This window comes from Staurois parvus, unplaced genomic scaffold, assembly GCF_062004578.1.
Source record: "Staurois parvus isolate SC_StPar_1 unplaced genomic scaffold, SC_StPar_1.0 ptg000538l, whole genome shotgun sequence".
Classification (NCBI taxonomy): Eukaryota; Metazoa; Chordata; class Amphibia; order Anura; family Ranidae; genus Staurois; species Staurois parvus.
This window is the reverse complement of record NW_028318334.1, coordinates 8,306,576-8,322,684: the sequence shown is the minus strand read 5'-3', so window position 1 is coordinate 8,322,684 and position 16,109 is coordinate 8,306,576. Positions and strand designations below refer to the sequence as shown.

The following is a 16,109-nucleotide window of genomic DNA, read 5'->3' as shown; positions in this document are numbered from 1 at the left end:
AAATGACCCCTTTTTGCAAAGTAGACAGTCCGGCGTACTTCATAAGAGGCATAGCGAGTTTTTTGAAGTTGTATTTTTTTTGTCATAATTTTTCGGAAAATTAAAAAAATTATTTTCACAATTTTTTTTTTTTTTACATACTGTCACCAGTGCAGTACAGTGTCATCATATAACTGTCATCACGGTGATCAGGGACACTGACTTGTGAGAGTATGAAAAAAAAAAATATATATAATTTTTTTTATTATTTAAAATTTTTTATTACATTTTTTTTCTTTTAAGATTTTTTTTTCATATTTCACTATGACCAAAGTAGTACAATGTTACCATAGTAACATTGTACTACTTTGGGGAAGTGATCAGTATTTTTTTTTTTACACAATTTGCTTATAGCAAAGAATTACTTTGCTATAAGCAAGCATTTACCTGAATGACATCGATTCAGTTTTTTTTTTTGCTTAGCTGTGATTTGGCCACGGCTAATCACATGACACAGCTGGGCTGTGATTGGTCCAGCTTGTGCATGTGATCGCTGTAACCATTCACAGCTAGACACACTAGTATACAATGTATACAACTGTCATGTGATCTGCTGTGATTGGTCACAACAGGTCACATGGTACCGACAATGGGGCCGGTACTCAGATCTGTCATCGGCCATGTCCGAGGTACATGGTCGGTGACAGATCACGGAGGCGCGCAAACTGCGCATGCCGCAAAGGACGCCATATGGCGTCCACTCGGAAAGGTGAGGGTTTTTGCCGGCCGCCATTCGGCCATAGGCCGGGAGGGAAATGGTTAATTCGTATTATGTTATTAGAATCTGCAGTATTATGGACATTGTTTGGTCACTAGTAATATGGTAATTGCCGGATGTATCAGTCACCTAGGGTACCTTTTCTCTATAAAGACTTGTGAACCACACCAGCTTCCTACCCTGGTGAAGTCACGTGATGAGTGACACAATACGTAGGACAGAAGCGTGGTGATGTCATTTCTGGTGCCGCGACGATCACCGCCAACTTTTTTTATCCATACCTAATGCTGTATGATAAAACTTATTGCACTGAGAACCCCCTTTTCATTATTGTGTTTTTGAATACGTCATCTACCGGGTCCCTGTGGAAGTGGATTTTCCATCATCCATGACACAGAGGAATAAAAATATGGACTTAAGCACAGTTTGACCTGTCATGTGGGTCAATTTATGGAGGTGAGCCTGCATGCCTGGTGGTGGTGCATACAGCAGCACACCAAGAGGAAGATTGATGAGCATTGCACTGTGGATTTATTATCCTGTGGGATTCAATATTGTCACCGTGGACTGTTACTTTATTTATAAACTTTATTTATCATCATTTTATGTCACGAGTTTTATATTTAGTGTTTGTGATTTACACTTTATTACACACGGCCCATACCAGGTGGTCAGCCGGGTGTTTATAATTTTATGCTCATGAATGTCTAATTCTTATATACTTATTGACATATTGGGGTTTGCATGTGTTGTTTACTACCTAATATTTTTTACTTTATATTTTTCTAATTGAGGTTCTGTCGGAAGTTTACTGATGTACACTGTTGAATTCAACCTTGGTTTATGTACTTTATATAGAGATTTATATATTATCTTTTTGGCATATTGTTTAAGAGGTAGATTTGTTAGATTTTAGTGCAGCAATTTTTATTATTATTTATTTACTGCTTAAGTGATGGAACACTTTCTGGTGCTTGCAGCTTTAGTGTAGTGGGTATTTATTTATTTTTTTTGGTAGTGCATAAGAATCCTTTCCTTTGTTTATTCCCCATAAAGCCCCACAGTCTATCACTTGCTGTCTTGTACAATTAAGATATTATGTTATTTCCATCATTAACTGTTCCTCTGAAAATGATCATCAGGACAAACAGAGTGAATCTACACAGAGGAGACAGGAAAAAAAAAACAAAAAAAAAACTAAAACTTAACCGATTTTTATCTTCTTACTCACCATTTTCAAAAAGCTTTGTCTATAGATACACTTTAAAATGTATTTCCTATATACTCTACACTTGAATTTTAACACGGTTCCTTACCACAATCATGACATATTTACGACCTTGCTCATGGAATTCTTTTACCATCTCTGCATAGTCCTTAAAATGTATCTGGTCATATGTGAAGTCTCTGTATGCATCCATGTAGTCAATGTCATTCCATTGTACGTCCTGGGAAACATATAGGTGTGAAAGGATTACAGATATCAGAATAGGTTAAATAAAAAAGTCTCTTGGTCACCATTTGTTTCATTTCCTGACTTCCTGAACATTACTCTGGCTTAGCAATCAAGGCAGCCAAAAAAAACCCCCAAAAAATGCCTCATATGGAAAATATGTAGGTTGCCGCTGCTGAACTCCTTAGCAAGTGCTATTTGCCTGGCTTTTATGCAGACATTTTGGAACAATTATGAAGACCAAGAGTTCAGACTTTAGTGCGAGTCACCAATTCAGAACTAGTATGCAGTTAGTAAGGTCAAAGTTCGGAAGCCATAGGATCAGCATGACAAGAAAGGCAGCCAGTGTTTCCAGACGGAGGTCAACAGTGGTCATCTACATAATTCATTAAAGTGTATGTAAACCTCAATAATAAACTTTTCTCCACTCCATTCACATCTAAATCTTTGCCAAGTACAGATGTAGCAACATTTTCCTGAACATTTCACCCCATTGTTAAAGCATGTTCATCTCTGCAATACACCTCTTGCCATGCTTTATCCCTTAAAGAACTGCAAATCCACTGTACAGACTGTGAGAGGCAGAACTAGTGGTCAATCATGTGTTCTGCAAAACACACAGTTGGCAAGAAAATGTTGGCAGTAGGAGAAAGCAGAGTGAAACAGAGAGATAATTCATGACCATGATTCTGCTGATCCTTCAATGTTTAATCACAGGTTGGGGGCAGAGAAGTAATCAGGCTGTATTCTTTAATGCTGAACCCCAGTTAGATATAAAAAAGCACAAAGTATAGGGCGGCTTCGTAGTGTACAATTGTGTATATATCAGAACTGGAGGGAGAGAAATACAAATCTTTTTATAAAACAACTCTTAAATAGGCATTTCATCTGTATATACAGCAGTCTGCATGGAATTCAGCTTTACGATTTATAAATGAAGAATTTAGAATGTTTACCCTAGTAAGAAATAAAATAGGTATTTATGTCCTCTTACCAAAGGCATATTGGCCTTGCTCATATTTTTCACCACCTCACGAGTCATTTCAGAAGTTGTGTATCCCCAACGACATATATGGAATCCAAGTCCCCAAAAAGGTGGCATGAAAGGAAGTCCTGTGCAGAAAATGGACAGGTCAGGTCTGCAGACACAGGCTGTGTCATTACATCATATTTGTAATAAGGATGATCGCTCGGTCCAATCTTTTCCAAATTTCAGCAGTTTAAGTTAAAACTGACAATTAAAATGGACAATGTTACACTATCCTTTAGATAGCAATAACTATAAGAAATGTTGTGATTGCTTCCTCCAGCTGTAGGTCATTCTACAGCCTACCAACTTTCACGGCCCATTCACTCCTAGCCAGTCCATTTTGCTGTGTTTAACACACACACTGTCTATTCATTTGAATGGGCTGCCATCAAACCACAGGTGACTGAAAAGCAGATAGACACTATTTTTTAACAAGCAGCACACCACAACACACAGTACTGTATTACCATGCATTATGGTGCACTGCATGGAAATTAAATGGCATCTCCACACACTAAAGGGTGTATTGGTGTGTTATGTTACCCCAAAGCATCAAAGTGCACGGGCCCTATAAAGAAGAATTAACAAGAGCTAGTATTCTGCTAAAGATGTGCATTAACTCACATCTTTCTTGGAGGACAACATTGCCCCTCCCACACATTCAGGCTTTGAATTTGGCTTTTCTGGCCCAAGCACTGTCCCATATTGAAGGCCTCATGCTCCCTCATATCCAGTAATCCAACTTCATTAGAGTAAAGAAGTCAGAGCTCCAGGGGGAGCTGGTGAGAGTGTGGATCAGGTAGTACACTTTGCTGGGTGGGCAAAGTCACAGGCCAAGTTGACAGTCTATTTATTGCTTTCCATTTTCAGTTTTTGTGCTAGGATATTATGATTTTGCCTTTGTAAAAGCTACACATTTGTAACAGCATCTTAACATTTGAACTTACTTGATATTACCATATTAAACCTGGCCTTCCTCTCATTTTGGGTATTTAAATGCCATTGTTAAATAACTGGCCTTGACGGTAATCCAACCTTGGCATAGTAGTGAGATATTTGTGGTTAAACGATCCAGAAGGCTAAACCTGCATTAATCATTGCTTTGAAGCCTAAAAACAGGTCATCGGTTTCCACCTGTTCCACCTCCATGCACTCTAACAGGTGTTGGCTCTGTTCGTTGCAGTCTTCATAATGGAGAAATTAGTCTGGTGGCCACACATCTGATAAAATCACCTTTATTGAGTTTTCATCCAAGTATACTCCACATACAGTAGAAAATGGAATACATAAATGTATTTATGTAGTTGTAATGAATTGTTATCTGGTACTATACTAGGAAGCATAGCTAGTCTATGACAATTGTCAGTGGCTGTACTTCAGTTATCTGACACAGGTTTTTGTTATTAAGAGATTACTTAAAGCGGAGTTCCAGTTGAATAAAAGAAAAATAAAAGTCAGCAGCTACAAAAACTGTAAGAAAAGAGAGGAGAAAGGCGCCTCTAAGTGTAAACTGTAAAAACTTGATTTATTGCACATGAAAAACAGCACCTTACAGGAGGGTAGATAAAAAAGGCACTTCAATATCCATCATCCATTTTCATCCAAGTACACTCCACATACAGTAGAAAAGGGAAGACAACAGACCATCTGAGGAGTTTCACGCTGATCATAGATACATTACAGTCTCACAGATTATATAATAATAATAATAATATTATTATTACTAATATTATTAACACACACCTTAAAGCAGAGCTCCACCCAAAAGGGGAAGTTCTGCTTTAAACCTTCCCTGTAAAGGATTGGCACCTTTGGGTAGCGGGTACCCAAATTTGATAGGTACCCGCTCCCACTTCCGCTGTGGTCGCAAAAAGGAGTTGTCCTCCCCCCCTCCCACACCTGTCAGGTCCCAGAAGACTATGGGACCATTCAAAAAGCGCAGCACTACTCGCACATGTGCAGTGGGCACCTGGCTGTGAAGTCGCAAGCTGTCACAGCCAGGTGTCCACACTGAAAGTCCCAGTGCCAGTTCCGGGGAGAGAAAACTGCCGGTGAAACCAGCGGTGGTGAGGACACCGCTGGACCGAGGGATAAGTAAGTGTATTTTAAAAGTAAGCAGCTACAGTTTTTGTAGCTAAAAGAAAAAAAAAAGGAAAAGAGCCCAACCTATTTATGATCTAGAGGTGAGGTAAAAACACAAATAGGAGTACCAAGAAACATCAATATGCAAGAAAAAACACAATATATATATATTAAATATATATATTTGGTATTTATATATAAATACTAAACAAATGGAACCCAATCAGATTTTAGAGATAAAAAATAATAAAAATAGGGGATGTTCTGTGAAGGTACCGCTTACAGGTGTATAGCCAAACAATCCTATTTGTAGTCTTGTTTACTTATGGCAACCTTTTGCTAGACTGAAGCTTGGGTCTAGAAGGATACACGTAAGAAAAGAGAGGAGAAATTCAACTGGAACTCTGCTTTAGGTGATCTCTTAATAACAAAAACCTGTGTCAGATAGCTGAAGAACAGCCGCTGACAATTGTCATTGACTAGCTATGCTTCCTAGTACTGTATATAGATAGTACCACATAACAATTCATTACAACTACACAAATACATTTATGTATTCCATTTTCTACAGTATGAGGAGTGTACTTGGATGAAAACTCAATAAAGATGATTTTATCGGATGTGTGGCAACCAGTCTAAATTTCTCCATTATCACTGAATAGGAGCTAAAGGCTATTATTTGCAAGTGGGAGGCAATCAGGAGGCAGGATTTAAAGGACGTGTGCTCGAAGGTACAGTGAATGACGTGTGAGGGTTGCAATTAATTCTCCAATATGATGCATTTTAATAGAAAAGTAATGAACAGTATGTACACACAAAGTTTTGATGTTTACCAATCACTTCTTGATACTGTCGTATTACAGCCTTGGGGTCTGGGCCCAAGAACACATAAAAGTCTAAGACTCCTCCAGTGGTTCTCCAAGTCAAGGCTGGAGCTGGTTGCAACAGAACATCTACAAACAAAACATATGAGCAACAATAAGCCAATTGTCTCAATCCGAAGAATAGAAATATAGAATAGAATCAAGTGCAAGAAATCTAAGCAAATCACACAGACAAAAGTATAAACACAGATATGCTTTTAGGAACTGTAACTTTAACCTCCTCACTTCTCGCACCTTTAAACCCTCTATGGACTAAAGCAATGTTGACATTTCTGCTTTGGACTTGTTTATTCAGCAATAATTTTGTCCTTAAAAGCATTAAGGACAAAAATGGAATGCAGACAGACATAGGGCTCCATGAGTGGGTTCAGACATCCAACAAGTGTGATAGAGAGGTGCAAGGTGCCCCAGAAGCAACCAAGGTTTGCCCCATGAGTATAAAATGAAAAAATATTGTAATACCTTTATGAGAGGAAGCAAGACCAAGGGCAGGAGAAATATCCTAGTACATTACCTGGACTATTCTGATCACTAGAAGCGAAAATATGTTCATAAACAATAAAAAAAAAATGGCACATTTTACAAGGGTACTCGATTCTGAGCATTTATTACAAACACAACCAATACTTTTCAAAAGAAAAAAAACATAACGTCATTGTCATGCTGGCAGAAAAAAAACATAACAACGTCATATGTCATAAGACATATCGTGTGACGTCCCTCTGCACATGCTCAGTTTGGTGTGCATTACTAGAGAGGGTTTTTTGTTTCTTTGGAGAGTGCATGTGATCAGCACAGGGTCAATCAGCACTGTCCAGACAGAGGTCATGGGTTCTGCATCCTCCTAGAGCAAATGAAAACTCCAGCTATCAGCTTGGTGAGAATAATAGAAAATGTCAAGTAGGATGTGATCACTAGAGATTGGTTTGGCAACATGCAAGGATTTTTGTAGATGTGAGGAGTGTAAAGGTGCTATTAAAGATAAGAGAACGTAAAAACTTTTTGCTCAAGGATTACAAATAAGTGTTATGATACTAAATGTATTACTGGCCATATGGAGAGAATTGTTTAATTGTTAGAATATACTTGCTCACTCAAATATATAGGGAAGACAAAAGGAGCATGTCCGCAGAAAAACCCTATGCACTTAAGGTTTAGCGGTACAGGACAAATCAAGAATTGGGGAGGGGGGTTACGCTGTGAGAGCATTTTAAAATGCATTCCTTTCACCCCAATGGTCTGAATAATGAATTTGATCTAATTTTCTTCCTGTGAAAGGGGAGGACCCTGTGGATATATACAGTATATTGAAGTAGTGGGGCTAGGGACCCATAGACCTGAAACTTCTGCAGAAGAGTGCAGATCACGCTTGAAATGCATTAAGGATTGGTCTATAATATTGATTTAGAAAGCTAAATACATATTTGTTATAGGGACCATTTTATATAGCTTGGACTTTTGAAGTTAAAGTTTTACTAAACCCACAACAGTAAAATCAATCTGTATATGTAGTAAAGCATGCTTGTTATACTCAATGTGGAACCTAAGGGGTATTCCACCGAATTGTGTGAAAAGGCTGTTTGATTCTCTCTTCTCTGATTTTCCCTTCTACTGTCCCCAATCCAACCACTGATAGTACAGAGATCTAGGAGTCACTCTGCACACGCTCAGTTTAGTGTGTGTGGCTAGAGAGTTTTATTTTGTTTTTTTGGAGGTTGCATGTGATCAGCACAGGGCCAATCAGCACTGTCCAGACAGAGGGTCAGGGGTTATGCAGTCTCATAGGACAGTCAGAGTAGACTGAAAACTCCTCCAGCAAGCTTTATCCATCGCTTGGCTGGACACTGATAGCATTTACAAGACTGCTATATACCGCTGATGAGAAAAACATATTTAGCAGATTGGTGTGGTATTGTGTTTTGCTGATAGTCAAGGCTGGGTTTTGTTTTTTTTATAAAAGAATTGTGTGGGATTTAAAAATACTATACAAAGGAGAAGGGCATTTTTTCTTTTGCTTTATTTTTTTTATAGCACTTGACTGAGGAGATTGAAATCCTGATATCTCTGCAAGTGATAGAGGAATTACAAGCAAAGAGTACTGTGTGAAGACAGAGAAAGGGGTATCTGCAGTGTCAGAAGCTGATCTCCGGGAGTAAGCGGTGAACCCCTGGGGCAGGTTTACTGTAGATGCCATCTAGAAGGCATCAAGGTCCCAGCTGAAGCTTTAACTTTGTCCTGGAGTCTGTGTGGGTCTGGAGAAGCTCATAGGAGAGTACCAGGAGGATGCTGGGGGAACATTCCAGCTGTTCTATGGTGGTATGAGTCTGTATCTCCCTCACTGAAGAGTGCCCCATGAATATCGATAGGGTCAACCAGTCATACTGTGGCCATATGAGTGGATGCCGCTGTGCTGGAAGCTAGTGATTGTGTAGAACTCTTGGTCTTTTGGGAAAAGTTCTAGTCACCTGTCATCATTAAGAGATTATGTGGGACATTTTGGGCAGCTTAGCAAGATAGGAGTCATCAGTGTTTGGTTCACCAGTTTTCTTCTTTTTTGGGTATCCCATGGTTCTCTTACCCTATCCAAGTTCAACAATATAATAAAACCATATAAAAGACACCCCTAGACTGTTCCTTTTGAGCCAGTAGAAGAGTGAAGAATATGCTGTGTGCCTGGCTGTGTGTGCTCTAACTGGGGAAAAAAAAAAGCCAGTTCGCCAGTGGCTCCTTAGTTCCCCACATAAAGACTAAGGATAGGTTCACTGCCCAAGGGCCTGGAGTCAGTAGGGGGCCCCATGAGAGACTCCACACATATCATACAGCAGCATGTTTAGGTCTGTCTGAATAATGTGCCCACCTGAAACCCAGACACATTATTCAGACAGGAATGTGGCTCTGAGCGGGGCCTGGTGGGCGGGTAGCCCGGGATGGGAACAGATGAGGAGGTGGGAGACATGTACTGAAGAAGCAGAGGACTGGCGGTGACAGTGGGCAGGGAGCAGAGGAAGCAGCGGTGGCAGTGTCAGCAGCCTCTGATCCCAGTAGCTCAATCCCGGGCTGTGACTGTGCCTCGCTACACACAGCTGGTGATGGAGACGGCGGGCAGCAGGAAGGTGAGAGGAGTCCATAATATTAGATGGCATGACTAGACACTGACTCCTAAACCACAGCTGATGTAGTGATCAGGAAACCCTGATGATATGATTTTACAGATTACAGTATAATTTATGTTTTTGGGGGGGGGTGATCTCCCGATCTGCCGATGTAGTTTTGGTGGGGATGGGAGGAGTCTCCTGATTGTAGTATAGAAAGGATAGAGTAGCCCCCTCCTCTCTCTCACCCCCCTTCTTTTTCACCTCCCTCTCTCTCCCCCCACCTCTTTCCCCCCTCCCCTTCTATTTCTCTCCCACTTTTCCACCTACCATACATCTCTATCTCTCCTTCCTTTTCCCATTTCCTTATCTCTCCTCCCCTCCAGGCCTAGTGACATGACAGAGGTGAGAATTTTATTGCTTTATTACAAAGGGGTACTTTTTTTTTTTACTCATAAATTTAAAAAAATGTTTTTGTTAATGCAAAATGCACCCTTTTGATTCAGGTGAGAGTGATTTTACCAATTCGCACACTTTAGAGATTTCGATTTTTTTTTGTTGAAAGAGGAATGCCCAGTTAGATATTGTATCCACCATTATCCATGGCACTGGAGACATTTACACCATTCAGCCCAAATACTAACCCATGGCATTGCTGTTAAGTAGAAAAACCCCGTGAGCAGAACCATCTTTTTCCAAGGCCAAGTAAAATGGATGAGAGCCATAAAGATTTGTATCTTTCTAAAATACAAAAAGAATTGTGATATATTAGCAGCAGTCAGTAAAAAGAACAGTTTATTATGAGAGGTACAATGTAGAAATGTTAGAGGATGTTGAAGATGTTCCTCAGAAGCCAAAAATGTGCTTTCTTCCTTAAAGTATATGTAAACCCTCACCTTGTAAAACAGTTCATGCAGTTTACAATAGGAATTAAAGGCAAAACATTTGTGTATATATAAAACAAACAAAAACAACAACAAAAGAAGATTATAAATACTTTATAAAAACCCCCCCCAAAAAAACACCTTATTCTTGGCTGCATAAAGGGCTGAGGGTGGAGAAACAGAATTACACTGATCTTCCTAGTGAATGGGGGTATCAACACAAATCTTGGCCATAGGAAAACAGGCGGCTGTGCTCCAAGCACAGACAGAAAACTAAAAATGTGAAGTGTAGCGCTAAACATATAATGCAATCTTGATACAAATCCTATTGGATGAAACGCGTCGGGAAGGAGTTTACAGTGCTGACATCACGCCGCTGTGTGATCTCGGGTCGGCAGTGGCTGTTTATGTAAACTTCTTTTGTTTTATGTACTTTTATTCACCTGGTATTTAATACTACATTATTGGAAGTTTATTTTGCTTCTGGCGAGCTTTATTTCACCACAGCCCGGCCAGACAGAATGACACTTACTTATAGAGTCTCATGTCAAGACATATGCAATCCTGCTTAAACATTTGGGCATTTATGCTGTTGTAGTGCCATCATTTCTGGTGAGTTTTCAAATCACTGGGAGATGGTGACGGAAATTTTGATTGGAGTGGTTTTGCTGCAGGCAAGAGCACTTTATGGTGGTGGATGGACATTATATCAACATATTCTTAACTAATTTTGTTTGCACTATTGTTTTTTTTTACCTCACGGACATTTATTTATTTTGATGCACTTTAGCTTTCATTATTATATGTTTAGCACTACACTTCACATTTGCAGTTATTATTTAGGTTTGTATACTACCTATTGGTGTTAGCTGCTTTGTACTTTCAGTCAGCGCAGATATTGTTTATCATATTTTAACAGACAAAATACTGTCCACGCTGGGATGGATGTTCTTCTATGCCTAGTGTGGTCAGTATGAAACAGGAAACTGGCGAGATCACCAGGTATTTTACACAATGGAAGCAATATAAAAAGAACAGGATACTTTTTAAACAGGCACATATCAGGAATAGAATATGAGATCTTGGAGTAACACATTCTTTAACCTGATTCACATAAAAAAAATGGACAGCTTACATATGAAGTATGTTCGTTCTAAAGGAAAGTATAAGTGAAAGGAAAGAATTGATCAAATCAACCTCACCTCTTATGACTTGAAATAGTAGACCTTTGTTGGGTTTATATTTATGAAATTAATGTGTCAAAAAGATTCTGCCCACATTCTGTAAATTATACATAAATTGTATTCTAAATAAGTATGGCTATCTTTGAATATCTCTTTCCTGTACTCATCTTTTTCACATAGTAAGCTGAAAAGATCCCGAACGTATTGTCAGGATCTACCTCGAAGCCTGGACTTACAGCTTGCTCAGCCTCTTAGCTGTGCTGCTGGGAGACTGAGCCAGTTGCTCCTGCCTCTCCCTAGCCCAGTGCTCCAGTGAGCACTGGAGGAGCAGAGCAGAGACCCGGTGATTGACAGTCACTGCTCTCTGCTTAGAGCGGAGGGGAGAACTGAATGATCAGTGGTCTTTGACCACTCATTTCTCAGTGCAGAGCCAGAAGGGAGAGATGCAGCATCGGACTGACCAATGCTGCATCCACCTAGGTGAGCATAATTTTCTCCTTTTTTGAATCTCATACCTCTCTTTTAATACAGAGCAAGCTAACGTCATAATAGATGCATACAGCATAATTATTTTATTTATAAATATAACTTGAAGATTTATGGAACAGCCATGAGTTTGTTCTACACATTTATATGCAAACTTGGTTATGGGGCACAGTCACAATGTACAGTATTTGAACAAGCAACCCATTTTTCCTATGTATAGTATACTATAGACACCCTATAGATGACGTAATAGTAAATCGGAGATAGGCCAATGACACAAAATGGAAGGTTGTGTAATAAATTCTGCCAATTTCAACGTTAAGATTCATAAATATTTTGCACTAAATTGAAGTGATTGCAAAGGTTATAACATTATTTTTTTTTTAAATAACAAAAAGGTTTATATATTGATCTGCTCTGTATAATAGAACTGCATAGAGAGGCCCCAAACCTCCTCTTCTTTGGTCCCCTGTAGGCACTCCTGGCTCCTTCTTGTCTCGGTGTGTCACCATTGGAAACCACTTTTTATTGTGTTACACCTGCGTGTTCACTGCCAAATACAGCAAAGCTCAACCCCACCCCTTGCTTTCTTGTCACAGGATTTAAATGACAGAAGCGGGAATCAGTGGCTTCCACTGCTCTTTGAAAAGCCCAGAATAGACGAGACAACCACTGCAGACATGCACAGTGTATCTAATGAAGGCTCAGGTAAGTATTTGGGGGTGAGGGGACAATAATTTACCCTAAACAATTTTTGTCTTAATGCAAGGAATGCATTTAGGTAAAAAATGTTTAGGCTTTACAACCACTTGTAATTAGGATATCTGCAATTCGTGTTCAAAAGTCTGAAAAAAATATTGCATCAATCACCTGAAACAGCCTGTTACATACAGATAATTCCCAGCATTCAAAATGGACACACAGCGTCTCTTGGTAAACTCAAAGTTTCAGCAGTCTGTTCAAGACAAGCCTATACTACTCTGTCCATTGAGATACTATTCCCCCTTCCCAACAAATAGGAGACCTCCATTGCTTCTCCAGACTTTACATCTATCTACCAGAAAGTTGCCGCTCTTCACAAGCCATGCATCTTGTATAGTTCTCCGGGGTTGTCAATCAGGAATCCACTGAATTTGGAAAGAGAGAACTCAATGGACAGAAAGATTAGGTTTTTACTTTTGAACAGACTGTTTGTTTTTAACAGGGGGAGCTATGTGTCTATACTAAATACTTGGACTTCTCTGTTGTTTCAGGTGACTAGGAATCAGTATGCGCTTGACATCACTGCAACATTTTCTGGACTTTTGGACACCAATGGCAGATACATGAGAGTTTGCAAGAATAAGTACAGCAGAATCTTGTATACAAGTCATTTGAACTCTCTGGGTTTGATCGCTTTGTAAACAAATTTAAATAAAAATTCTCTTGAGTTTCCTTTTATGCATGGGATTGACCCAAATACTGTACATTAATATTTTTAGCTCCCAAGCTCATGATGGAATAGAGAATATTACATATAAAATATATTTCTTATAATTTTTAATGTATATTTAATTTTTATCCTATCGTCATATATAAATATCTGATGCAAATGCTAGTTAATAATAAACAAAAATTCGATCTTTTTTGTGATTAATATAATTTTAAACACAATTTATATAAAATGATTCTTCATACATTAACTTTTACATACAGTCATGGCCAAAAATATTGGCACCCCTTCATTTCTGTCAGATAATGCAACGCTTCACCCAAAAAATTGTTGGAATTACAAATGTTTAGGCACCCTCATGTTTATTTCTTTTTTTTTTTTTATTGATGTGACACAAAAGTGTTGTGAAACAAAAAGCCAAATCTGACAGATTGCACCCAAAGTCCCAAAAATAAACTGGACAAAATTATTGGCACCCTCAATTTAATATTTGGTAGCACAACCTTTGGAAAAAATAAATCAATCGCTTCCTGTAACCATCAAGGAGTTTCTTACACCTCTATACTGAAATTTTGGACCACTCTTCTTTCACTAACTGCTGCAGGTCTCAAATTGGAAGGGTTCCTTTTCCCAACTGCTGTTTGAGATCTCTCCATAGGTGTTCTATGGGATTGAGATCTGGACTCATTGCTGGCCAATTCAGTACTCTCCAGCACTTTGTCTGAAACCATTTCTGGGAGCTTTTTGACATGTGCTTTGGGTCGTTATCCTGCTGCAAGACCCATAACCTCTGTTGGAGACCCAACTCTGACACTGGGCCCTACATTGCACCCCAGAATTCTTTGGTAGTGTTCAGATTTCATAATGCCATGCACACTGTCAAGACATCCAGTGCCTGAAGCAGCAAAGCAACCCAAAACATCATTGAAACTCCACCATGTTTGACTGTAGGGACTGGATTCTTTTCTTTACAGGCCTCATTTCTTTTTCTGAAAACAGTGCAATGTTGGGCTTTACCAAAAAGTTGTACTTTTGTTTCATCTGTCCACAGCACATTCTCCTAAAAGGATTTTGGCTTCCTCAGGTAAGTTTTGGCAAACTCCAATCTGGCTATTTTAGGTTTTTGTCAGCAGTGGGGTCCTCCTGGGTCTCCTACCATAGTGTCCCTTTTCATTCAGATGGCGATGTATAGTGTGAGCTGACACAGTTGTACCCTGTGCCTGAACGTCAGCTTGAATTTGTCTGGAAGTTGATCGAGGTTCTTTAGCCACCAAACAATCCTTCATTGCAATCTTTGATCAATTTTTCGCTTTTGTCCATGTCCAGGGAGATTACCTACAGTGCCATGGGCTGTAAACTTCTTGACAATGTTGCGCACAGTGGACACAGGGACATTACGATCTCTGGAGATGGACTTGTAACCTTGAGATTGTTCATGCGTTTCCACAATTTGTGTTCTGAAATCCTCAGAAAATTTTTTGCTGCTCTTGCTCCATGTTCCATGTGGCACACAGAGCAACACAACAGAAAAAGTAAAAGTAAATTTTTACCATTTTAACTGGTTGCTGGTGTGATTTTTATATTGGTCGGCATCTATTAATTGATACAGGTGAGTTTAATTACAAATTACAGGAGCATCACAAACTTGGAATGCAATTTCTTTTTACAATTTTGAGAAGGTGCCAATAATTTTGTCCAGTACATTTTTGTGTTGGTTTTGTGTGGAATGTGCCAGATTTGACTTTTTGTTTCTCCACCTTTTTGTATCATACCAATACCAAAGAAATATACATCAGAAAGCCAAAACAATTGTAATTCCAACAATTTTCTGGGCGAAGTGGTGTATTATCTGGCAGAAATGCAGGACTGCCAACATTTTTGCCCATGACTGTGTACATGATTGTAACAACCATAAGTTTTAATATTCATTGTTTAAATAGTTACAGTGATCTATTCACATCAGAACGCAGTGCACCATAGAGTATGTATTTTCATGGTTTGCAGGGCATTACATTAGGCAGCCAGCCTCAATGAATGAACATAGACTGGACTGCCATTCAAAATGAATAGAACTGTGACACACAAACACTAGTGGTAATGCGCAAGTGTTACTGCACACAGGAGTGGGAATGAGCTCTAATACCTCACACCCACTACACGGCTTACTTGTGACCAAATAACAAAAGGGAAAAGCTTAATTCAATTGGTTTGCAACTGCTCAGCTGTGAAAGCCAAGAAACAGAAGCGGTACTGTAGGGCCTCTTTTTTTCCACTGCAAGTTCAGTGCCTAACTTTTGGAGGCATGGGGCACCGTAAATTCTTCTTCCCACAGAAACAGTTTTTCTAAATTTTAAAAATAAGAGGATTATACCTCATTTCAGGATAGTGGGCAGAGCCATAAACAGTTGGTCACAGATGCAAAGACATTAATTGCATAGTTCCACCCTTTTCTTGGCTCTGGGATGGAAAGAGAAATATAAGCATCTTCATTTTAAGAAGGCTATGCTGTGCTTTTAAACTATAGGCAAAACTTTTTTTTTCATTTTGGATAGAGTATGAGAGGATTATAACTCATCAGATTTTTTTCCTATCTGTGTCCCATTGGAGAGATTTACCAAACTGGAAGTGAGAGGAATACCTTGCCCCCCCCAGGTCACCAGAACTAGTGTCCCCATTGGAACATTTCCCCTTTGTTACTTTTCTGGGGACAACCCGAAATTTGGGATTTTCTTTTACTTTCAATGATAATGGTAAAAAGGACAAATTGAGAGGGCGAACCTCCCTAATGGGGGCACAGACTGCAATAAAAAAACCATATAGGTGTT

The 16,109-nt window shown here is 39.2% G+C and overlaps 1 protein-coding gene across 2 annotated transcripts in view; it reads right to left on the bottom strand.

The window, feature by feature from the left end:
- LOC149451476 (lysosomal alpha-glucosidase-like) overlaps window positions 1-16,109 on the bottom strand; it is an 83,071-nt gene that overhangs the window by 46,644 nt on the left and 20,318 nt on the right. For both annotated transcript variants that reach the window (XM_089690653.1, XM_089690654.1), the window contains 4 exons: window positions 9,943-10,039; window positions 6,156-6,275; window positions 3,205-3,323; window positions 2,074-2,205 (listed from right to left, as the gene is read on the bottom strand). In XM_089690653.1, the coding sequence (XP_089546779.1) occupies window positions 2,074-2,205; window positions 3,205-3,323; window positions 6,156-6,275; window positions 9,943-10,039 (468 nt within the window). The remainder of the gene's footprint in view (window positions 1-2,073; window positions 2,206-3,204; window positions 3,324-6,155; window positions 6,276-9,942; window positions 10,040-16,109) is intronic.